The 25,083-nt window shown below is 44.8% G+C and overlaps 2 protein-coding genes across 3 annotated transcripts in view; one reads left to right on the top strand and one right to left on the bottom strand.

Moving 5' to 3' along the window:
• Positions 1 to 14,027, top strand: part of LOC129864900 (pleiotrophin-A-like) — a 60,143-nt gene extending 46,116 nt beyond the window's left edge. For both annotated transcript variants that reach the window (XM_055937215.1, XM_055937214.1), the window contains exon 5: positions 13,089 to 14,027. In XM_055937215.1, coding sequence (XP_055793190.1) covers positions 13,089 to 13,144 — 56 coding nt within the window. In that variant the 3' untranslated portion in view covers positions 13,145 to 14,027. The remainder of the gene's footprint in view (positions 1 to 13,088) is intronic.
• Positions 14,028 to 14,098: 71 nt separating this feature from the next.
• On the bottom strand, positions 14,099 to 24,473 carry LOC129864892 (muscarinic acetylcholine receptor M2-like). The gene has a single exon (XM_055937199.1). It carries the CDS (start codon positions 24,371 to 24,373, stop codon positions 22,856 to 22,858), a length of 1,518 nt encoding a protein of 505 aa, XP_055793174.1. The 5' UTR covers positions 24,374 to 24,473; the 3' UTR covers positions 14,099 to 22,855.
• Positions 24,474 to 25,083: the final 610 nt, after the last annotated feature.

The raw sequence follows: 25,083 nt of genomic DNA, 5'->3' as shown, positions 1-25,083 counted from the left end.
CCCTCAGTAACTGCCAGTAGACATCTAGACTCATCCATTTAAAGAAGACAATATGAGACGTCAAGAAACATCGATTTTTCTCTTTCAATTATGTAAAGCAGTGAGACTGAGATGGTCACAGAACATGACATAGAGGATTGCAGATTGTGGTTTTAGTTGGCAATTCGCCCAACAGACATTATAGATTTCTAATGTATTTAGTCTTGGTTCACTTCACCCGTCTGATACAATGAACTAGATGAGTATCTTAATAGCTCCAAGGTGGCTTAGCAGTTCAGACGTCTTTTCCGTATTGTCTTGTCGTGTCCTGTATATATATATATATTTACACCTTTTCTTCACATATCTTTTATTTATTTTATTATCCAAGAACTCAACTACAAAAGCTTTCCTGCAAAAGCTTTCCTGCAACCCGCTTCACCAATTACATTAAGTATTATTTACCTCAATCTGAAAATCCATCGTGGAAGATAGCCAGGGGCTAATTCAGAAGCTAGCCTGATAGCTAACCAGAAGCTACTCCGATAGCTAGCCAGAAGCTAATCTGTAGCTGCCCCGAAATTAGCCGGTTTGCTAGCTAGCGTTGGTGTTTCAGCTGCCCACGTTTTGCGGTCATCAGCTATTCCTTTAGCTCGATAATCTACCGGCACTTTTGTGCAACGCGACTCGGACCGGAGCATTCCGGGACTTTTTTTCTCTCAGTTTCCCCGGATTCCAACCGCAGGCTCTGGACACTTGCACCTTGATTTCGCAGCTAGCTAGCTGCATACCGTGTGACTATTGGCTTACGTCGACCCCGGAGCAAACTCAAATCATGCTGGAGCTAGCCAGCTGAGGAGTTCCATCACCATCCGGACCCGTTTCTTTTGTTGCTGCTGCAGATACGGAACCCCACCGGGCCTTCACGACTGACTGCCGACGTTATCTGCCCGAGGGATTTATCCAACCGGCAAATCCGTCCCGACGTTACCTGAACGCTCACCTGAGGCCCGCTAATCGTTAGCTGTCCTATCGGCTGCTATCTGAACAAAACCCCACTACACGGAACCTACCGACGGAAACGCACGAGGTATCTACAAACAGACCTCCATCCTATGCTGCTACCGATAGCCATATACCCGGCCAGCTGTCTGGATCGCCACGACCCCAACCAACCTCTACTCACTGGACCCTTACTGATCACTCGATTAAGCATGCCTCTCCTTAATGTAAATATGCCTTGTCCATTGCTGTTCTGATTAGTGTTTATTGGCTTATTTCACTGTAGAGATTCTAGCCCTGCTCTCTATACCATATCCAACCTATCAGTTCCACCACCCACATATGCGATGACATCACCTGGTTTCAATGATGTTTCTAGAGACAAGATCTCTCTCATCATCACTCAATACCTAGGTTTACCTCCACTGTATTCACATCCTACCATACCTTTGTCTGTACATTATTCCTTTAAACTATTTTATCGCCCCCAGAAACTTCCTTTTACTCTCTGCTCTAGTAGCTCTAGGCGACCAATTCTCATAGCTTTTAGCCGTACCATTATCCTACTTCTCCTCTGTTCCTCTGGTGATGTAGAGGTGAATCCAGGCCCTGCAGTACCTGGCTCCACTCCTATTCCCCAGGCGCTCTCTTTTGATGACTTCTGTAACCGTAATAGCCTTGGCTTCATGCATGTTAACATTAGAAGCCTCCTCCCTAAGTTTGTTTTGTTCACTGCTTTAGCACACTCTACCAACCCGGATGTTTTAGCCATGTCTGAATCCTGGCTTAGAAAGACCACCAAAAATTCAGACATTTTTATCCCCAATTACAATATTTTCAGACAAGATAGAACGGCCAAAGGGGGCGGTGTTGCAATCTACTGCAAAGACTGCCTGCAGAGTTCTGTTATACTATCCAGGTCTGTTCCCAAACAATTTGAACTTCTACTTTTAAAAATCCACCTCTCTAAAAACAAGTCTCTCACCGTTGCCGCCTGCTATAGACCACCCTCTGCCCCCAGCTGTGCTCTGGACACTATATGTGAACTGATTGCCCCCCATCTATCTTCAGAGCTCGTGCTGCTAGGCGACCTAAATTTGAACATGCTCAACACCCCAGCCACCCTACAATCTAAGCTTGATGCCCTCAATCTCACACAAATTATCAATGAACCTACCAGGTACCACCCCAATTCCGTAAACACGGGTACCCTCATAGATATCATCCTAACAAACTTGCCCTCCAAATACACCTCTGCTGTTTTCAACCAAGGTCTCAGCGATCACTGCCTCATTGCGTGCATCCGTAATGGGTCAGCGGTCAAACGACCTCCACTCATCACTGTCAAACGCTCCCTGAAACACTTCAGCGAGCAGGCCTTCCTAATCGACCTGGCCGGGGTATCCTGGAAGGATATTGATCTCATCCCGTCAGTAGAGGATGCCTGGTCATTTTTTTAAAATGCCTTCCTCACCATCTTGAATAAGCATGCCCCATTCAAGAAATTTAGAACCAGGAACAGATATAGCCCTTGGTTCTCTCCTGACCTGACTGCCCTTAACCAACAGAAAAACATCCTATGGCGTTCTGCATTAGCATCGAACAGCCCCCGTGATATGCAACTTTTCAGGGAAGCCAGAAACCAATATACACAGGCAGTTAGAACAGCCAAGGCTAGCTTTTTCAAGCAGAAATTTGCTTCCTGCAACACAAATTCAAAAAAGTTCTGGGACACCGTAAAGTCCATGGAGAATAAGAACACCTCCTCCCAGCTTCCAACCGCTCTGAAGATAGGAAACACTGTCACCACCGACAAATCCACTATAATTGAGAATTTCAATAAGCATTTTTCTACGGCTGGCCATGCTTTCCACCTGGCTACCCCTACCCCGGACAACAGCACTGCCCTCCCCTCTGCTACTCGCCCAAGCCTTCCCCATTTCTCTTTCTCCCAAATACAGTCAGCTGATGTTCTTAATGAGCTGCAAAATCTGGACCCTTACAAATCAGCCGGGCTAGATAATCTGGACCCTTTCTTTCTAAAACTATCTGCTGAAATTGTTGCCACCCCTATTACTAGCCTCTTCAACCTCTCTTTCGTGTCGTCTGAGATCCCCAAAGATTGGAAAGCAGCTGCGGTTATCCCCCTCTTCAAAGGGGGGGACACCCTTGACCCTAACTGCTACAGACCTATATCTATCCTACCCTGCCTTTCTAAGGTCTTCGAAAGCCAAGTCAACAAACAGATTACCGACCATTTCGAATCACACCACACCTTCTCCGCTATGCAATCTGGTTTCAGAGCTGGTCATGGGTGCACCTCAGCCACGCTCAAGGTCATAAACGATATCGTAACCGCCATCGATAGGAAACAATACTGTGCAGCCGTATTCATTGACCTGGCCAAGGCTTTTGACTCTGTCAATCACCACATCCTCATTGGCAGACTCGACAGCCTTGGTTTCTCTAATGATTGCCTCGCCTGGTTCACCAACTACTTCTCTGATAGAGTTCAGTGTGTCAAATCGGAGGGTCTGTTGTCCGGGCCTCTGGCAGTCTCTATGGGGGTGCCACAGGGTTCAATTCTTGGACCGACTCTCTTCTCTGTTTACATCAATGATGTCGCTCTTGCTGCTGGTGATTCTCTGATCCACCTCTACGCAGACGACACTATTCTGTATACTTCTGGCCCTTCTTTTGACACTGTGTTAACAACCCTCCAGGCGAGCTTCAATGCCATACAACTCTCCTTCCGTGGCCTCCAACTGCTCTTAAATACAAGTAAAACCAAATGCATGCTCTTCAACCGATCGCTGCCTGCTCCTGCCCGCCTGTCCAACATCACTACTTTGGACGGCTCTGACTTAGAATATGTGGACAACTACAAATACCTAGGTGTCTGGTTAGACTGTAAACTCTCCTTCCAGACCCACATCAAACATCTCCAATCCAAAGTCAAATCTAGAATTGGCTTCCTATTCCGCAACAAAGCATCCTTTACTCATGCTGCCAAACATACCCTTGTAAAACTGACCATCCTACCAATCCTCGACTTCGGTGATGTCATTTACAAAATAGCCTCCAAAACCCTACTCAATAAATTGGATGCAGTCTATCACAGTGCCATCCGTTTTGTCACCAAAGCCCCATATACTACCCACCACTGCGACCTGTACACTCTCGTTGGCTGGCCCTCGCTTCATACTCGTCGCCAAACCCACTGGTTCCAGGTCATCTACAAGATCCTGCTAGGTAAAGTCCCCCCTTATCTCAGCTCGCTGGTCACCATAGCAGCACCTACCTGTAGCACGCGCTCCAGCAGGTATATCTCTCTAGTCACCCCCAAAACCAATTCTTCCTTTGGACGCCTCTCCTTCCAGTTCTCTGCTGCCAATGACTGGAACGAACTACAAAAATCTCTGAAACTGGAAACACCTATCTCCCTCACTAGCTTTAAGCACCAGCTGTCAGAGCAGCTCATAGATTACTGCACCTGTACATAACCCATCTACAATTTAGCCCAAACAACTACCTCTTTACCTACTGTATTTATTTATTAATTTATTTTGCTCCTTTGCACCCCATTATTTCTGTCTCTACTTTGCACTTTCTTCCAATGCAAACCAACCATTCCAGTGTTTTTTAGTTTTTATTTTACTTGCTGTGTTGTACTCACTTCGCCTCCATGGCCTTTTTATATTTTATTTATTTATACATATATCTGTTTGCCTTCACCTCCCTTATCTCACCTCACTTGCTCACATTGTATATAGACTTATTTTTTTTCACTGTATTATTGACTATATGTTTGTTTTTACTCCATGTGTAACTATGTGTTGTTGTATGTGTCGAACTGCTTTGCTTTATCTTGGCCAGGTCACAAATGTAAATGAGAACGTGTTCTCAATTTGCCTACCTGGTTAAATAAAGGTTAAATAAAAAAAATAAAAAAAATTTAATAGAATGAAATTGCATATTCAATATTTAGGTGAGTCACAGTTAGCCCTGTTTGTCTAACTACTTCATTCAAAGCGCTGATGAACATTGGCATTCATCATTCCTCAAACCGTGTTTAACATAAGACATTTTTTGCCATTCAGTTTGTTATAAGATGTATACCTCATGTCCAAACTTTACAAAATGTTCCTAAAGTAAATCAGATGAATGCTTTAGTTCAATGCTCCATCATTAACACAGTGACAGAATGTTACCAACATATAGAGGCCAACACACAGATTTTCATCTATTTTCCCCACATAAAGGCTTTATTAACAACGCCCACTTGTCCGTTATTTAGCTGATGACTCCCACTGTTAAAACCAATCAAGTGAGAGCAGAAGTTGTTTACAAATCTAATGAATGCTGCATGATGTTGCCAATAAAGGATGGGGCTAGTGTGTACATTATGTCCAACCTGACTGCGTTTTGAGAAGTAGGCTACTGTGGTGATATGTTGAGCGTGTGAAACTGGATACAGGGTAGATTTGGCAGCAGCCCTGACAGTAATCTGCTGTATGAGAGCGTGTGAAACTGGATACAGGGTAGATTTGGCAGCAGCCCTGACAGTAATCTGCTGTATGAGAGGGTGTGAAACTGGATACAGGGTAGATTTGGCAGCAGCCCTGACAGTAATCTGCTGTATGAGAGGGTGTGAAACTGGATACAGGGTAGATGTGGCAGCAGCCCTGACAGTAATCTGCTGTATGAGAGGGTGTGAAACTGGATACAGGGTAGATTTGGCAGCAGCCCTGACAGTAATCTGCTGTATGAGAGGGTGTGAAACTGGATACAGGGTAGATTTGGCAGCAGCCCTGACAGTAATCTGCTGTATGAGAGGGTGTGAAACTGGATACAGGGTAGATTTGGCAGCAGCCCTGACAGTAATCTGCTGTATGAGAGGGTGTGAAACTGGATACAGGGTAGATTTGGCAGCAGCCCTGACAGTAATCTGCTGTATGAGAGGGTGTGAAACTGGATACAGGGTAGATTTGGCAGCAGCCCTGACAGTAATCTGCTGTATGAGAGGGTGTGAAACTGGATACAGGGTAGATTTGGCAGCAGCCCTGACAGTAATCTGCTGTATGAGAGCGTGTGAAACTGGATACAGGGTAGATTTGGCAGCAGCCCTGACAGTAATCTGCTGTATGAGAGCGTGTGAAACTGGATACAGGGTAGATGTGGCAGCAGCCCTGACAGTAATCTGCTGTATGAGAGGGTGTGAAACTGGATACAGGGTAGATGTGGCAGCAGCCCTGACAGTAATCTGCTGTATGAGAGGGTGTGAAACTGGATACAGGGTAGATGTGGCAGCAGCCCTGACAGTAATCTGCTGTATGAGAGGGTGTGAAACTGGATACAGGGTAGATTTGGCAGCAGCCCTGACAGTAATCTGCTGTATGAGAGGGTGTGAAACTGGATACAGGGTAGATTTGGCAGCAGCCCTGACAGTAATCTGCTGTATGAGAGGGTGTGAAACTGGATACAGGGTAGATTTGGCAGCAGCCCTGACAGTAATCTGCTGTATGAGAGGGTGTGAAACTGGATACAGGGTAGATGTGGCAGCAGCCCTGACAGTAATCTGCTGTATGAGAGGGTGTGAAACTGGATACAGGGTAGATTTGGCAGCAGCCCTGACAGTAATCTGCTGTATGAGAGGGTGTGAAACTGGATACAGGGTAGATGTGGCAGCAGCCCTGACAGTAATCTGCTGTATGAGAGGGTGTGAAACTGGATACAGGGTAGATTTGGCAGCAGCCCTGACAGTAATCTGCTGTATGAGAGGGTGTGAAACTGGATACAGGGTAGATGTGGCAGCAGCCCTGACAGTAATCTGCTGTATGAGAGGGTGTGAAACTGGATACAGGGTAGATGTGGCAGCAGCCCTGACAGTAATCTGCTGTATGAGAGGGTGTGAAACTGGATACAGGGTAGATTTGGCAGCAGCCCTGACAGTAATCTGCTGTATGAGAGGGTGTGAAACTGGATACAGGGTAGATTTGGCAGCAGCCCTGACAGTAATCTGCTGTATGAGAGGGTGTGAAACTGGATACAGGGTAGATTTGGCAGCAGCCCTGACAGTAATCTGCTGTATGAGAGGGTGTGAAACTGGATACAGGGTAGATTTGGCAGCAGCCCTGACAGTAATCTGCTGTATGAGAGGGTGTGAAACTGGATACAGGGTAGATTTGGCAGCAGCCCTGACAGTAATCTGCTGTATGAGAGGGTGTGAAACTGGATACAGGGTAGATTTGGCAGCAGCCCTGACAGTAATCTGCTGTATGAGAGGGTGTGAAACTGGATACAGGGTAGATTTGGCAGCAGCCCTGACAGTAATCTGCTGTATGAGAGCGTGTGAAACTGGATACAGGGTAGATTTGGCAGCAGCCCTGACAGTAATCTGCTGTATGAGAGCGTGTGAAACTGGATACAGGGTAGATGTGGCAGCAGCCCTGACAGTAATCTGCTGTATGAGAGGGTGTGAAACTGGATACAGGGTAGATTTGGCAGCAGCCCTGACAGTAATCTGCTGTATGAGAGGGTGTGAAACTGGATACAGGGTAGATGTGGCAGCAGCCCTGACAGTAATCTGCTGTATGAGAGGGTGTGAAACTGGATACAGGGTAGATGTGGCAGCAGCCCTGACAGTAATCTGCTGTATGAGAGGGTGTGAAACTGGATACAGGGTAGATTTGGCAGCAGCCCTGACAGTAATCTGCTGTATGAGAGGGTGTGAAACTGGATACAGGGTAGATTTGGCAGCAGCCCTGACAGTAATCTGCTGTATGAGAGGGTGTGAAACTGGATACAGGGTAGATGTGGCAGCAGCCCTGACAGTAATCTGCTGTATGAGAGCGTGTGAAACTGGATACAGGGTAGATGTGGCAGCAGCCCTGACAGTAATCTGCTGTATGAGAGCGTGTGAAACTGGATACAGGGTAGATGTGGCAGCAGCCCTGACAGTAATCTGCTGTATGAGAGCGTGTGAAACTGGATACAGGGTAGATGTGGCAGCAGCCCTGACAGTAATCTGCTGTATGAGAGGGTGTGAAACTGGATACAGGGTAGATGTGGCAGCAGCCCTGACAGTAATCTGCTGTATGAGAGCGTGTGAAACTGGATACAGGGTAGATTTGGCAGCAGCCCTGACAGTAATCTGCTGTATGAGAGCGTGTGAAACTGGATACAGGGTAGATGTGGCAGCAGCCCTGACAGTAATCTGCTGTATGAGAGGGTGTGAAACTGGATACAGGGTAGATTTGGCAGCAGCCCTGACAGTAATCTGCTGTATGAGAGCGTGTGAAACTGGATACAGGGTAGATGTGGCAGCAGCCCTGACAGTAATCTGCTGTATGAGAGGGTGTGAAACTGGATACAGGGTAGATGTGGCAGCAGCCCTGACAGTAATCTGCTGTATGAGAGCGTGTGAAACTGGATACAGGGTAGATTTGGCAGCAGCCTTGACAGTAATCTGCTGTATGAGAGCGTGTGAAACTGGATACAGGGTAGATGTGGCAGCAGCCCTGACAGTAATCTGCTGTATGAGAGCGTGTGAAACTGGATACAGGGTAGATGTGGCAGCAGCCCTGACAGTAATCTGCTGTATGAGAGCGTGTGAAACTGGATACAGGGTAGATTTGGCAGCAGCCCTGACAGTAATCTGCTGTATGAGAGCGTGTGAAACTGGATACAGGGTAGATGTGGCAGCAGCCCTGACAGTAATCTGCTGTATGAGAGCGTGTGAAACTGGATACAGGGTAGATGTGGCAGCAGCCCTGACAGTAATCTGCTGTATGAGAGCGTGTGAAACTGGATACAGGGTAGATTTGGCAGCAGCCCTGACAGTAATCTGCTGTATGAGAGCGTGTGAAACTGGATACAGGGTAGATGTGGCAGCAGCCCTGACAGTAATCTGCTGTATGAGAGCGTGTGAAACTGGATACAGGGTAGATGTGGCAGCAGCCCTGACAGTAATCTGCTGTATGAGAGCGTGTGAAACTGGATACAGGGTAGATGTGGCAGCAGCCCTGACAGTAATCTGCTGTATGAGAGCGTGTGAAACTGGATACAGGGTAGATGTGGCAGCAGCCCTGACAGTAATCTGCTGTATGAGAGCGTGTGAAACTGGATACAGGGTAGATTTGGCAGCAGCCCTGACAGTAATCTGCTGTATGAGAGCGTGTGAAACTGGATACAGGGTAGATTTGGCAGCAGCCCTGACAGTAATCTGCTGTATGAGAGCGTGTGAAACTGGATACAGGGTAGATGTGGCAGCAGCCCTGACAGTAATCTGCTGTATGAGAGCGTGTGAAACTGGATACAGGGTAGATGTGGCAGCAGCCCTGACAGTAATCTGCTGTATGAGAGCGTGTGAAACTGGATACAGGGTAGATGTGGCAGCAGCCCTGACAGTAATCTGCTGTATGAGAGCGTGTGAAACTGGATACAGGGTAGATGTGGCAGCAGCCCTGACAGTAATCTGCTGTATGAGAGCGTGTGAAACTGGATACAGGGTAGATTTGGCAGCAGCCCTGACAGTAATCTGCTGTATGAGAGCGTGTGAAACTGGATACAGGGTAGATTTGGCAGCAGCCCTGACAGTAATCTGCTGTATGAGAGGGTGTGCCAGAACAGAACAGACTCTCCAGGAGCAACTGGACCAGAGCATTGTGTGTCAGGCAGGCGGCTAACAGTTAAGACTGCTCGAGGACAGATAAAAACACGCACTCCTGTCAATCTGATTGGGATTTTGGGTTGAATTCAAGTTTCCCTCGCATCCTAATGACCTGGGAGTTCGGGAAATCAAAAGGGTAAAAAGCTGGTAAGACAAATCTCACTGTGACGGAAAAAAACATGTCAGATTGACAGAGGAGTGGAACCCCTGGCTTGGGTAGTGGTTCTCGAAAAAACGACAATATCTTTCACATAAGCCGAGCAAAGCCTATTTAGGATGTCACGTGTAAGGAATCTGATCCAAATTAAAATCACATTTGTGTTGGTGTATTTCTTCGGTGCACATGTATTTCAGTGACAGAAATAGCAAGGTGACATACAGAAATAACATTATTTCTGCTGTGATTAGCATTTAATGGTAATCTCTATACAGTATGTGCGTGCACGCGTGCGTGTGTGTGTGTGTGCGTGCGTGCAAGCACATGTACATGATTGTATAGCACTGTACCTGTATGAATTATCATATACTCCCAAATGAATCCTGTGTGATGGAGGCCAGTCCTGTTTTAAGTCGGGCCTACTGCCCTGGGGAGGGTGAGAACCACAGTATGAAAGGAGGAGGGAGGGATGACGGTGGAGAAGAAGAATGGAGAGAGTTGAAAAGAAAGACCTGCTATCTGAGAGTATGATTACCCATGTCTGCCATTTGACAGATAAGCCCTGGTAAGCTAAGGGGTTACTGGGAAACAGAGAGGCTGACGATGTTTGTGTGTGCGTGTGTGTGTATGCGCTTGCCTCTGTGTGTTTGTGTTGGAAGGGGATTCCAGGCCAGGCAAAGTCACAGAGGAGGGATCAGAAGACTTGTAATGAACAGAGCGAGGGACTATCTAACTTCCGGCTGGGGCCACCATATCCGCCCAGTCATATTTACAATTCTAAACAGCCACCTTGTCTGCTGCTGCCAGGAGCAATGGAGAAAACATCTGTCAGGCCCACAGTCTTGAGGAGACAATGCTGCGAGGCAGCGAGGGAGCGATCTGAGATTCAGTGTCAGCTTCTCCCTTGTCTAACCTCAGGTAGAGAAGGGCCCCACGGAATGAAACGGAAAGGCCGGAAAACAGAGAGTGACCGAAATGAAGCAGAAATGAAACGTTATGAATACCTGTAGAATTCTCCTATTCTCCTCCCTCCTTACTCAGAAGAATGAGCAGGGGAGCCACAGTGGGGAGCGGAGAATGTCAGAGATGATTTTCGGGGAAACAAAAGGCTTTATAGAGATGAAAACCCTGTGGCTGCCGTCGAGGAGTTCTTTTGGAGCCGGAGATGGTTTATCATTCCCTTGAGAATTGCTGTGTCGTTGTGTCTCTGTGTACGAGACAGCCCATTCAGACACTGAATTCAGTTTTATTGCACTCAGCCTGTTTCACGGCATCCCGGTTCAAAACACATTCTCTCCGAGCTGCTCTGATTATTATGAGTCTGTGTCAAAAGTGCGGTGGCAGAAATGAGAGCGGAGAGAGTACACGGTAATGTGCCTATGCAGCAGAAAGCACTCCGGCATGGTGAGAGCTCCAATCTCACAGACGGGGCTCGCAGAGGGAATGTGATTCTCTCTGTCTCCCTAGGGAGCCAAATGTGCTGACAATGGCAAAGGCAAAAACACAGTTAAACAAATTAAAACTGGCCAAACAAATGGAGCGAGGAGCAATTTTCTGTGTTTTGTATGAACACCCCCAATCTCCAAAATCACAGAACTCTCTTGGCTTGTCCACAATATGATTGCAATACATGTGCTTATGAGAAATGTATAGATTAGATAGCAGGTCCCTGGGGCATTGATGTCAGCATTATATTTTAGGAGGATTCGAGTGACAAACATTATGCATTTTGGTAGCACAGGCAACATCTGGTAGGCTATCACCAATCAGTAGACACTTGCGATTCATGAGTCATCTCTAGGTCTGTACATTGGCCTGAGGCATATCGACTCTTACAACGGGTTCACTTATACCCACTTATTAATGATTTGGTAATTCTATACGAGCAAGGAATCATTACTTCTGTATTTACCGATGGATTGCATTGTTTGTTTATCAGGGATAAAAGATTAGCATCGGGATGATTTACAATACTTTATATGCTGATTATCATCACATTCTTCACATTAATGCTCCACTGCTGATCGGATGTTTCACATAGATTATTAAAGGGCATGTGAAGGATAAGCAAATGATTCCTCAATGTTTACATGAATATATTGGCTAATGCTGCATTGATGGTGAATAGATCGATTCATGTGCTGTAAATTTAAATCCAGTTTGAATCGTTCTAATATGTTGAAGTGGAGCAGCAACATACAGTAAGTAGTATTGATGGAGTGTTTAAATGTTTTATGTTGAGGGCGTTTTTCTCAGATTAGCTGGAGAGGGTGACACGGCTTTCATCAACAAACTGACGTGGGAGGACCTTAAATTAGTGGCAGGTGGGAACTTGCTTTAGATCAGGTACAAAACAAACAGGTGTTGATTAGCCAGTTGACATCCTCGTCTGTTACCGCCCACCAACACATCCCACCCTGTAATCTACAATGATAGGAGCTCCTGGGGGAAACAGACTTTAGATGAGTCCTGCCTTTTCCTTGTTGTTTACTTTCCCCCTCACGCTCTTCTAAACACAGACAGACATGCAGACATGCAGACATGCAAACAGGCAGACAGGCAAGCAGACAGGGAGACAGATAGATAGACAGCTAGATAGATAGATAGACAGATAGGCAGACAGACAGACTAGCAGACAGACACACAGACAGATAGACAGGCAGATAGATAGATTAGACAGACAGACAGTCAGACAAGCAGACAGATAGACAGACAGACAAGCAGACAGACAGACAGGCAGATAGACAAGCAGACATGCAGACAGATCGACAGATAGACAGATAGACAGATGGATAGATAGATAGATATATAGCAGAATATATGTATGGAGGGTGGGTTATGTTGCTCCTGTTCATCAGACCAGAGACGGGGTATGGACTGTGGTTCCTGTCATGGCTGTCAGGTACTAAAGCCACTCTTGTGGGACGATGATAAAGCACTTTTCATGTTTGTCCACATGCACAGTAAACCTGCAATCCTCAGGCCAGCGGTAGGATTAACAACACACCCAGTGAGTGTTGAATGAGTGAGTGAGACAGGAGCTTGAAGTGGAGTGCCAGTTAAGGCCCAAATCAAAATACCAGAAGATATTCCCTGTTTGAAGACCAATGACAAGTTCCACTAAAACCCAAATGGTTGATGATATCTGAAAAACTGGCAAATTCACTTTTCATGGAAGACTGTCTGAAAGGCAGGTTATGGTCTTCAAAAACCTTCTGACTGTAGGGTAAGTGACAGTATGGATGTAGATTCTAACCTGATGCCCACCTGTTCTTGCAGATGCCAAGAAGCCGAAGCGGGATGGGAAGAAGAGGGAGCGCACTCCGATGGACTAGTGGTGCATCATGGGAATCAGGAAGTGGAAGTTGATGCTTATACTGCCCTATCTCAACATGGTTCCTGTTTGTTTGTCCTGTAGGTTTATAGGGGCCTGTAGCAGCTACACAACAAAGAGTTGGATAGTAGTGATAAAATGTATTTCTTTCCAAATTTCTCATAGGAAAATCTTGTAGGGGATTTAATACTCTGCGTGAATAATACAAATTAAGCATTTCTTACTAAAATGCTTACCTTATAACATTTTTCAGGGTCATTTTTGGAAATTTTTTGTTCATATTACATAACATCCTTTTTGTTTGAGGTGACAACTATTCTCACTCAAACAAAACATTATTTCTTGCATGTCTTGATTTAAAGCAGCTTAAAGTTAAAACTTCATGCCTTTACTGGGGTTTTAAAGGTTATTTTGCTGGTACCCTCAACAGCAATATTGCTAACAACTTTTCTAACAGTTTTTGAGGGCATACATTAATAAGAAACATAAGTACTCATTGATGTAAAGGAAATTCCTTTTCTAATGTTATCTACAGTGAAAGATGTAAACTATTGTCAGATGACTGTATAAATTAGCTACTGTCCTGTACAGTTGTCAGTGTGTAAGAGCTTGTGTCCAGTATTAGTTCTGGTCCTTCTGCTATTATACCTCACTTTGTAGTTCCCCCGCTCTCCAGTTGAACTCTGAGTAAAACTGTTATTGTAGTTTACAACTGGAGTTGACCTGTCCTAATTATCGATTATATTAAAAAAAAATAAAGTTTGAAATGATTTTCAAATATGTGTGATGTTTACTCACCCTGATTGAAGTAATTACATGTTCATATGAAATTATGGAGGCTTAATATGAAAGCTAAATAAAAACCTAATGTGTGCAATTTCCAATTCCGACCTCACAAGTGATACATTTCTCCACACCACTATCATTTCAGTAATCTGGATACAAAATGCCCTGAAACGTTTTTCATACATTTTATTTGAATTGATTTAAAAAATGAATATGCCACCATAAATCCACGGAATGTGGTTAATATTTTACAGCTTCATAAGTGAGTGAGTGGCCAGTGATATTAACACTCAGCTTCATTGTCCAGAACTATTAAACAATCAACTAATGGCGCAAAGGAAATCATTAACATTATTACTGTACATTAGGGGTGAGGGAGTATCATATTAGGACAAGGGAAGGTGAGAAGGGAAGGGAACACTCAGATAGCTATTAAACATGTGTAGACTTATGTACATTTCAACTGTACCTCATCCAAATGACATATAATGTATACTATAGAGATATATACAATTAAAATAATACGTTTTAAACAGACAATATATCGACCGTATTAGGAGCCATGAGCCACAGTGGATGAGAGCACAATGATTCGATTTACATACTGACGCAACTGAAAAATGAACACCCTGTACACTCGTAAGAAAAAAAAGGAGCTATCTAGAACCTTAAAGGGTTCTTCGGCTGTCCCCATAGGATAACCCTTTTAAGAACTCTTTTTGGTTCCAAGTAGAACCCTTTTGGTTCCAAGATAGAGCCCTTTTGGGTTTCATGTAGGACCCTTTCCACAGAGGGTTCTATGTGGAACCAAAAAGGGTTCTCCCTGGAACCAAAAAGGGTTCTCCTATGGGGACAGCTGACACCCTTTTGGAAGAGTGTACACTGCTGTATATACATTTTCCACAATATAAGTTTTCATCATTTGTATTCTGTTTGTCCATTTGAAGAGATATTTAAATGAAGTCACACCTACAATGGTTCAAAATGGTTCATTCCCTCGAGACTTTGAATATGTTTCAATAACAATTACCCCAGATATCTGGAAGAAGTCCAGATGTTTCCAATACTACACTGCATGTTGTAGCAGCTGGTCTCACAGTTTCTCTCTACGGTCAGTCTGTGTCCCTTTTCGCTCATCACTCATTTACAAGTTGAGACAAAATGGATGCCAAACACACATCCCTCTTGGCTGATCAATCGGCACTTCATTGTTTGTAAGTAATGGTTTTTTCTTCTCTACAGATTCAGCAGGTTACCACTTGATTCTCGTCTTCGACTGATCGCCAGTCTCACAAAGCCCAAACATGGGACAGAGTAAAAAGAAAAGTTAACTGGGACAGTTGAGTGTACTTTAGTTCAGTTTGAAATGTCACACGGCAGTGGTCCGTTCTCTCAGAATTGCATTTGTTTTCTCATTCACTTAACGATGATTCTTTCTTTCCCACCATAATATTGTCACTCCAATAAACACATGTTCAGTCTGGATGCAGTACTGATCTAACACATACTGATACACTGTTCAATTCTAGATTTTGTACAACAATATAATAGATATAGCTTTATAAAACGTGATATAAAATGTACAGTATGATGATCATATTGTGTTTACATGTGTTTAGGCAAAAATAAATGTTTGTCTTGTATCTTTATCTTTCAGAGTGTGTCTTTGGAAGCCACTTGCTTTTGAGACACTTTTCAAACAGGGAATGTGAGGTGAGGACAGAAACAACATTGTTTGTTGAATTCTTGAGTGTTTCTTGCCCCCCTGAATGCAATGCGTGGCTTGTGTTTCTATGGGGTTGTCTTTATTTACAGATGCCACTTGGTGCTTTGACATGCTGAGGGTCTCTTATAGAGCAAAGCAAAGCACACACGCACGCGCGCACGCACGCACGTGTTGTTGTCGTTGTTTTCTCTGTACTACTACCCACCATACTACTAGCCACCTTGCAATTTTATAAAGTTGGTTTTAGCTAGCCCAGATAGGTTCCCAATCTCCCGACCGCATAAATAGCTACCATGAAGCCATTTCAGGCTATCAAGTTAGAGTAGCTAGCTTGTCTAACTATCTTTGCTGGCATGCCTGCTGGCAAGGTTGGCAGACTTTAGAAAAGCAAGCAATTACTAAATGTACTGAATAAGACTCACATTCCTTTCAATCTTTTACCCAGATCTTAGCAGAGATGCAGAGAAGCATATTTAGTTAGTTTAAAAAAAGAACCACCAGTCAGGAGGATGCAGACAGCTCACGAGGTATAGACACATTTTGACATATAATTAAGCATAATGATTATGTCTCTAGATTGCAGGAAAAAAGCTATTTCAGGTGTTTGAAAAATGCCAAATTAGCCCCCCTCAGGACCACCCCCCAGCCATCTTCACATACATTTTTGGGGTGCATGACATCCCTGCACACACACACACACACACACACACACACACACACACACACACACACACACACACACACACACACACACACACACACACACACACACACACACACACACACACACACACACACACACACACACACACACACGTGTTAAAGTACCCTCCAAACCTCCAGGGATGAATTAGATACGTTTTCCCCCTTTTACAAAACCTATGCCTTCCACGACCACAAGGAAGAAGGAGAAAATAAACATTTTAGGCTTTAGATGATCTTGTGCTTTTCTACATCTATGACTGTCACCTTAAATTGCACCACCATCTAACAAAGATTTCATCAACTGAAAATATAAAACATCCATTTAAATATCAATGAGCAATTATAAGAATGGTTAATAAGTAATAAGGCACTTCAAATTGCTCAGTATACAATGTGGCGATATATTTGTCGGTTCAGATACACTTCACATACCACATCGCCTTGGAAACACGGCTATACGTGGCAGAAGCAGCCCAACTATCTCAACTGGAAACAGAGACTCAGGATGCTCCCATCTCAATGGGTACTAACCCTCTGCTCAAGAACAGACCAAACAACACAGTAACAATCTAAATAAATACTCTTTCACACATTTGTCAAGTACACTATCAAAACATCACAATTCTAACTAACTAACTACTAAACCAAAAAATCCCCCAACATTTAATCAATCACAATCAAACATTTAGGGAAAAATACATCTCCCTAAAATGGTTTAGCCCTTTGAAACAAGCCGTGTGAAGAGGAGCACAGCTAGCTCAGACGGCACATGATGATCTGTTGACGCCATGGAGACAATGTTTATGTGATGAAAGGGAAATAAAACAGTGGAATGAGGCTCTTTGTACGTTGACAAGTGAATCCACTCAATGAGAAATACACCCCCCCACATGGACAGCGAGCACGTCCTGTTGTTACAGTATGGTAATAAAAAGTCTAGCCAAAATCCATCTGAGAGTTACTGTACTCCATCACTTTGTTTCCATCATTCTCTAGACTATACAGTAACGTGTGATCCCTGAAGGACGGATTATTTATTTTGTGGAAACCTTTGGCTGACCCTGTCTGAAATGGCTGACAGTATCTAAACATGGTACCTAAGATGTGAGAGCCTGTTGTGTATCCTGTGGACGACAGGCCGCCTCTCTGCAACTGTGACTACAAATGCGGGCTTATCGGACCGTACAAAGTGGACAGCGCAGGATTTCTTTTGTCCTGTTAGTCAAACAATATGCTGTTGACAGGTGAGGAGTGCTAAAGGGGTGTGAGCTTTCCACTTTGTCTGAAAGCAGCTGAAAGAGCATTCCGCGGAGACTCAGTGAGTGACAGCCATCTTGTCTGGGGGCGGTGAACCCTGTCCCTCCATTGGTGATAAATGGCTGTCACTTTCCGTCAAACACCCGGATAACTGTTCTCAAAAAAGACCCAGACCACCAGTTGTGTTGGAGAGCACTTACTTTCCTGCTGGTATCACTCAAACAACAGCTTAGCCTGAGCTGAATCAGCCGTTCCGTTCTGGGAAGCCAGGAGGCTCTTAGCAACACCAACCACTGAGACGTGTGACAGATGACACCCAGACATGGGTCCACTTATCAACCTGACGGATGGCTGGATTGTGAACTTGGATGGATGCCTCGCGCACACTGCTGGGCTCGGGCAGTCGAACAGATTCACTGAATTATACGTGCCAGGCTTCCAGAGGACAACCTGCATTTAAATAAGGAAGACTGCAAGGATTCAGATTTATCCTCTTCCACTTCCTTTGCCATCACTATTTCCATTAAAAGCAGAATTTATTAATAATTACTCATGACCTAAATTTTGTGTTATTTTGACGCCTCTAGTGAATTTGCAGTAGGTTGCGTTGTCTTTTATCTTTATAATATTGGGGGCGATGTTAGTCATAACAATGTCATTAAGGGGGAGGAGACACTGGGGGACAATGTCAGAGAGAGAGAGAGAGAGAGAGAGAGAGAGAGAGAGAGAGAGAGAGAGAGAGAGAGAGAGAGAGATCGAGAGATCGAGAGAGAGAGAGAGAGAGAGAGAGAGAGAGAGAGAGAGAGAGGGAGAGAGAGAGAGAGAGAGAGGGAGAGGGAGAGGGAGAGGGAGATAGAGAGAGAGATCGAGAGAGAGAGAGAGAGAGAGAGAGGGAGAGAGAGAGAGAGAGAGAGGGAGAGGGAGAGGGAGAGGGAGATAGAGAGAGAGATCGAGAGAGAGAGAGAGAGAGAGAGAGAGGGAGAGAGAGAGAGAGAGAGAGAGAGAGAGAGAGAGAGAGAGAGAGAGCGAGAGAGAGATCGAGAGAGAGAGAGAGAGAGGGAGAGAGAGAGAGAGAGAGAGGGAGAGGGAGAGGGAGAGGGAGATAGGGAGATAGAGATAGATAGTAAATGTAAATATGTTGTTCGTTATGTTTCACAGGCCTTTAAACAATGCCTGATATAGGGGACGTCACAGTCACACATAACGGGATCAGGAGCAAGTGGGACACTAAGTGGGACGGGAGGGGAGGGGCTGTGTAAACCGAGCGCGTAACGGCCAATCTTTAATCTCCAGTAGGTGTTCCACATCATTTTATAATCTGATCAGGCTCATGGTGAGTTTCCATTAAAGGCCTGTCCCATATCTCTCCTTAAGGAGCCTGCCTTAAGGGGTTGCTCAATGCTGGTGTCATTTTCTGTTAAGCCCCCCTAGCAACCAACGTGGCGACCATCCTATGGCTGCTTTATATTCATTACTTAAATTGGAATACATTAGCATGTCAGAGATAAATGGACTGTGTTGGAAAACAGCATACGGTGTGGACAAAGTGTATGGACACAAACAGTATGGCACAAAACCATGGGAATTCTAGTATCGTATTATTTCTAACGTCATTAGACTGTGATCTCATTAAAACAGACATACATAAACAGTACAGACTTCATCTATAATCTATATTCATGTGATGAAACACACACACACACACACACACACACACACACACACACACACACACACACACACACACACACACACACACACACACACACACACACACACACACACACACACACACACACACACACACAGTATTGTACAGCTATACCTTGTGGGGACACACAATTCAGTCCAATTCAAAATCTTATTTTCCCTAACCCCTAACCCTAAACTTAAAACTAACCCTAACCCATACTCTTATCCTAACCCTAACCTTAACCCTAACCTTACCCCAAAAACCTAGCCTTAACTCTAACCCTAGCTCCTAACCCTAACATGCTGACCACACCGCTCACGTCGCGTGCGCTCGTTGCAAAATAAATGTAAACATACATGTTATTCAATTATTGCATGCCGCACTGCTCGCATGCGCCAACGAGCGTCTGCGTTCCCAAGCACTAAAATAGAAGTCAGTTTTATTTGTGACGCTGAACACGGTGCAAGTCCTGCCTCTCCCATCTCCTCATTGGTTTATAGAAGCAGTGTCACGTTCCTGACCTGTTTTCCATTGTTTTTGTATGTGTTTAGTTGGTCAGGGCGTGAGTTGGGGTGGGCATTCTATGTTATGTGTTTCTATGTTGGGTTAAATGTGTTGCCTGATATGGTTCTCAATTAGAGGCAGGTGTTTGACGTTTCCTCTGATTGAGAACCATATTAAGGTAGGCTGTTCTCACTGTTTGTTTGTGGGTGATTGTCTTCCGTGTTTGTGTTCGTCACCACACGGGACTGTTTCGTTTATTTAGTCTGTTCCTGTTCGTGCGTTCTTCGTGTTATGTAAGTTCTCATGTTCAGGTCTGTTTAACGTCGTTTGTTGTTTTGTAGTTTGTTCAAGTGTTTTTCCGTCTTCGTTCTTATTATTAAAATCATCATGTCTACATACCTCGCTGCGTGTTGGTCCGATCCATGCTCCTCCTCGTCTGAGGAGGAGAACGACGTCGACAGCCGTTACAAGCAGATACCCACGTGCCATCTCCTCATTGGTTATACCCACGTGGGTGATTGAAAGATTAATTGAGTTCGGTTGGTCGTCATGGTAGCTATATAAACTACATAAAGTCCAAAGAAGACAAAGCGTGGAAGGAGGAGAGATGACTAGAAACGATTCGGTTGACCGTTTTATGTGTGGATTAATTGTCGGAGTAGAGGACCTTGTGCATTTCAGGTAAAATAACAACTCAACGTTTATATCCCAGGACAAATTAGCTAGCAACAGCAAGCTAGCTAGCTAAATTGCCATAAATGTTTAATACTTTTTGACCTGTCCACAAATTAATGTAATTGGTTCAGAGTTAGTTTTTATATTTTAACCTGCGTGTCTTGATCGCGTTTGGGGGCACAAAATCAATTTTGGCACGATGGCGCACGCCGGTTTGGGTATGGTGTGACCCTTGCTACTAACCATAACCCTAATTCTAATCTTAACCCTAAACCGCCCAGAAATAGCATTTGACCTCGTGGGGACTAACAAAATGTCCCCAGTTGTTCAAATTTTTGTTTGTTTATTAACAGTTAAACACCTCCACACACTCACACACACACACACACACACACACACACACACACACACACACACACACACACACACACACACACACACACACACACACACACACACACACACACACACACACACACACACACACACACACACACACACACACACACACACACACACACACACACACACACACGTAGATGAATTAGTACATCTAACATCGAGTAGCCCTTATAATTCACAAGGCCATGGCCTGTAATTATTGGTATTTAACCCCATTCCGGAGTAACAACAGAAACATGGACTGAAATAACCGCTAAAATCTCCACGATATGACACTCTTTTTCTTTCACTCTACAACCTTGGTAACCCCTACTCAACGAATAAAAACCACCTCTGATGACAGCAAGACAAAAATAAAATCCTTTTCAATCTTTCTCTTCATTATCAGTCAGGACTGACATACAACAGTGGGTGGCTCTTGTTACAGGCTGTAACATCTGCAACATAGCAGGATCAAATTATGTTGAAATTCCAATCTCAGGGGAATATCCAACTCACCCCTGGAAAAGCACAAGATCCCTTCCTGTATATTTGAATAGGCTTTGGCTCCAAGCCCCTGCCAACTGCCACCCTCTGAATGAATTTACAAGCTCCAAGCATCAATACACTTTTAGAAAACAGGCTCCAAAAGGGGTCTGAAGCTGTCCCCATAGGAGAACCCTTTTTGGTTTCAGGTAGAATCCTTTTTGTTTACAGGTAGAACTCTTTTGGGTTCCATGTAGAACTCTCTGTGGAAAGGGTTCTACATGGAACGCAAAAGAGTTCTACTGGAACCAAAAGGGGTTCTTCAAAGGGTTCTCCTACGGTGACAGCCAAATAACCCTTTTTGGTTCTAGTTAGCACCTTTTTTTTCTACGAGTTTAGACTATCTGACAAAAAAATATCTTAATATACAATCAAATAAACGTCAAACTCTTCATGTAATGAATTGTAAGAGATCAAATCGCCGATCATCTAAAAGTATGTGGAAAACGAATAGCAAGCTAAATAATGTAATTGAACAATGCCTTTTTGGATGTATTTTTGACATTATCTATTTATTTGTTTACTTATGACCTTTTTTCAAAATAAGTTTCCTAACCTCAGTCCTACGTTGTGGTGAGAGGTGACCCTGGCCAGGCCTGGTCTCTGTCTTGTTATGCCCTTCAGGGGCCACTTATGGTCCATCCCTGGAGATAGGAGGGCTCCCAGCCATGTTACTCAGTCGTATATGAACATGTCAGAGAGGCAGTTTAGACAAGCTGCTCTGCTTTGTGTGCCGCCAACACAGAGAGCCACCAGCATACAGATAACAGTGTGTAGTATGTACTGTATGTCCTTGTGCTGTCTTCACTGGCGGACATCTCCACTGAAACTGTGTGATGGATCATTCTGTCACGCTCAGACAGATGCACACACACACACACACACACACACACACACACACACACACACACACACACACACACACACACACACACACACACACACACACACACACACACACACACACACACACACACACACACACACACACACACAGACACACACACAGACACACACACACACACACACACACACAGACAATCACACACACACACACACGTTTAGATTTTGCGTATACATTGATATATACAGGTTTCTTTTTTTTACACTGAATTTCAAACGGGAAGTATGTGAATTCAGTCAGCCCTATTTTCCCTTAGAATTCGTCTTGTGCAGTGGCGAGCTCTCTATCCAACTGTCCTTTTCATGTTCGATGTATTTGTTCTCCTGGCTGTGCTCTTCTTTGTAAGTCTTATGTCTCAACAGTTGCATCACAAATCTCATTCATCAGAGCCAAACCCAACATGGCTGCAGGATACATGTTTTCTTATGAGCCGTAGAGTAAAAACAAAGGAAAGGGACCACATCATAAACCTCTCTCTCTCTCTCACACACGCACACACATGCACACACGCACACTCGAACACTCGCATCCATATTCATCTAGCTGACCTAATGTTTTTGTATTGGCAGAGGAGGAGATGTTTGAATGTCTTTTTGAAAGTGGCATTGCAGAGGGCATAGCAGGCGGGGTTGATGGTGCTGTTGATGTAGCACAGCCAGTAGCCGATAGTCCAGACCGTGCTGGGGATGCAGCTGGAGCAGAAGGTGTTGATGAGCACCATGACATTGTAAGGTGTCCAGGTCGCCACAAAGGCCACCAGGATGGCCATGATGGTACGGGTCACCTTCTTCTCCCGAGACGGTGGCGCTTTCTTCTTCTTGGGCGGCTGCTTGGTCATCTTCACGATTTTCCGCGCCACGTGGTTCTGCTTCTCCGTGGCGGGGACAATCTCCACCGTGGCGTTGGAGGGCGTGTAGCAGTCCCCCTTGGGAGACTTGGTCTTAATCTTGATGCAGGTGAGTTTGGAGCCGCCTGCCTTGGCCCGGTGGCGGGTTGGCTGCTGAACGAGCTCGGTGTTGCAGTTTGCTCTGGATGGCACCGCTTCTTCATCTTTGTGGTTGGACGCAGCTGCACTGCCAGATGTCGAGTCGTTGGAGCTCTCTTTCTCCTCTCCGTGGGCACAGTTCTCCCTACCCCTGTCCACACCCTCCATCTCCCCCTCTCCACCCGTGGTGGACGGGCCCTTGCCGTTCTGCAGTTTACCTTCGTGCTGATTGGCCACGTCATCTGTGGCTTCGATCCTGCCCTGCTCTGTGTCTTCTGCTGTCAGGTTGTTGTTGATGGGCTTGGCAGTAGTACTGCCCCTTGCCTGCTCTTGGGACAGGGCCTCTAGGTTGGGCCCTGACGGCTTCCTGGTCTCTTTCTTCACCCGGCTTTTACTGGCTATAGAGATCTGTATGTAGAGAATGACCATGATGATAACGGGCAGGTAGAAGGCTGCGATGGCCGTGCCGAAGGTGACTGCTGCATTAGAGAAGAACTGAATGTAACACTCCCTCTCAGGCACAGTCCGCCCGCCCACGATGAACTGCCAGAATAGGATGGCCGGGGCCCACAGAATGAAGGACAGGACCCAGGCAGCAGCAATCATCATCCCTGCCATCTTGGTGGTCCTTTTGACAGGGTAGCTGAGGGGCTTTGTGACACAGAAGTATCTGTCAAAACTGATGATGAGTAGGTTCATGACAGATGCGTTACTCACTACATAGTCCAAGGCTAGCCACAGATCACACACCACAGGCCCTAAGGGCCAGTAGCCAATCACTATGTATACTGTGTACAGGTTCATGGAACACAGCCCGATGATTAGGTCAGCACATGCAAGGCTGAATAAAAAGTAGTTGTTGACCGTCTGTAGGTTCCTATTGACCTTAATGGAAAGCATGACCAGGATATTTCCAATAACGGTGACCAGGCTGAGGGACCCAGCCACCAATACGATGAACACCACCTCCACAGTCTTGTATGGGCTTTCGGGTTCAATGACAGGCCCTGCGTCAGTGCCTTCTGAGGCATTCCAGTAGGTGAAGTTGGTGAAATTGAACATCTCCATTGCATCTGGTCTTGGGGATGTTCTTCTATTCAGTTGGAGTTCAGGCGTTGAATCGCCTTTGCACCTATGGAGGGAAACAGAGGAAAACAATGGATTAGATAATTAAGTATCCTACAAGCATCCATCAAAATTCGAATTTGGGGAAACTACTGAAAACTAGGGCTACTTCCACACATATAACATCATTAACATGTATCTTTATTTATTAATAATGAATGTGTGCGACAAGGTGATTATCGGAGATATGCTATGAAAACAAAGTTGTTTACAAACAACAACGAGGACTAATGAGATTGTCAAGTTAAAACAAGACATTCGACAACTTGCTGGTGGTATACTGCTGTTGCAAACAGGCCTGGTAAACAAAAACTATTGTAGCCTACATGGGAGGAGATACTTTCAACAGGACAACGAGACAACCAGAAGTTGGACAGGAAGCCACTTACTGACAACAGTTACAAGAGAAGACCCTTTTTGTCTCAACAAAAGAAAACAACACCGCAAATGAGATGTATTTCCTCCTATTGTTTACAAAAAAGCAATTGAATTGCGTTGTGTTAGGTTATCTTACATGCAACAACATCTATTACTGGTAGGCGGTGATTCAGTGTAGGCCTAACAGGGCCATGCAGTTCTAGCAGGAGCTCCCCACATCTACAGTAGCAATGCACTCTCTCACTATGCTGTTCCTTCCACCATTTCACTTCATG

This window comes from Salvelinus fontinalis, chromosome 11 (assembly GCF_029448725.1).
Source record: "Salvelinus fontinalis isolate EN_2023a chromosome 11, ASM2944872v1, whole genome shotgun sequence".
Taxonomy (NCBI): Eukaryota; Metazoa; Chordata; class Actinopteri; order Salmoniformes; family Salmonidae; genus Salvelinus; species Salvelinus fontinalis.
This window is presented reverse-complemented; position numbering and strand designations above follow the sequence as displayed.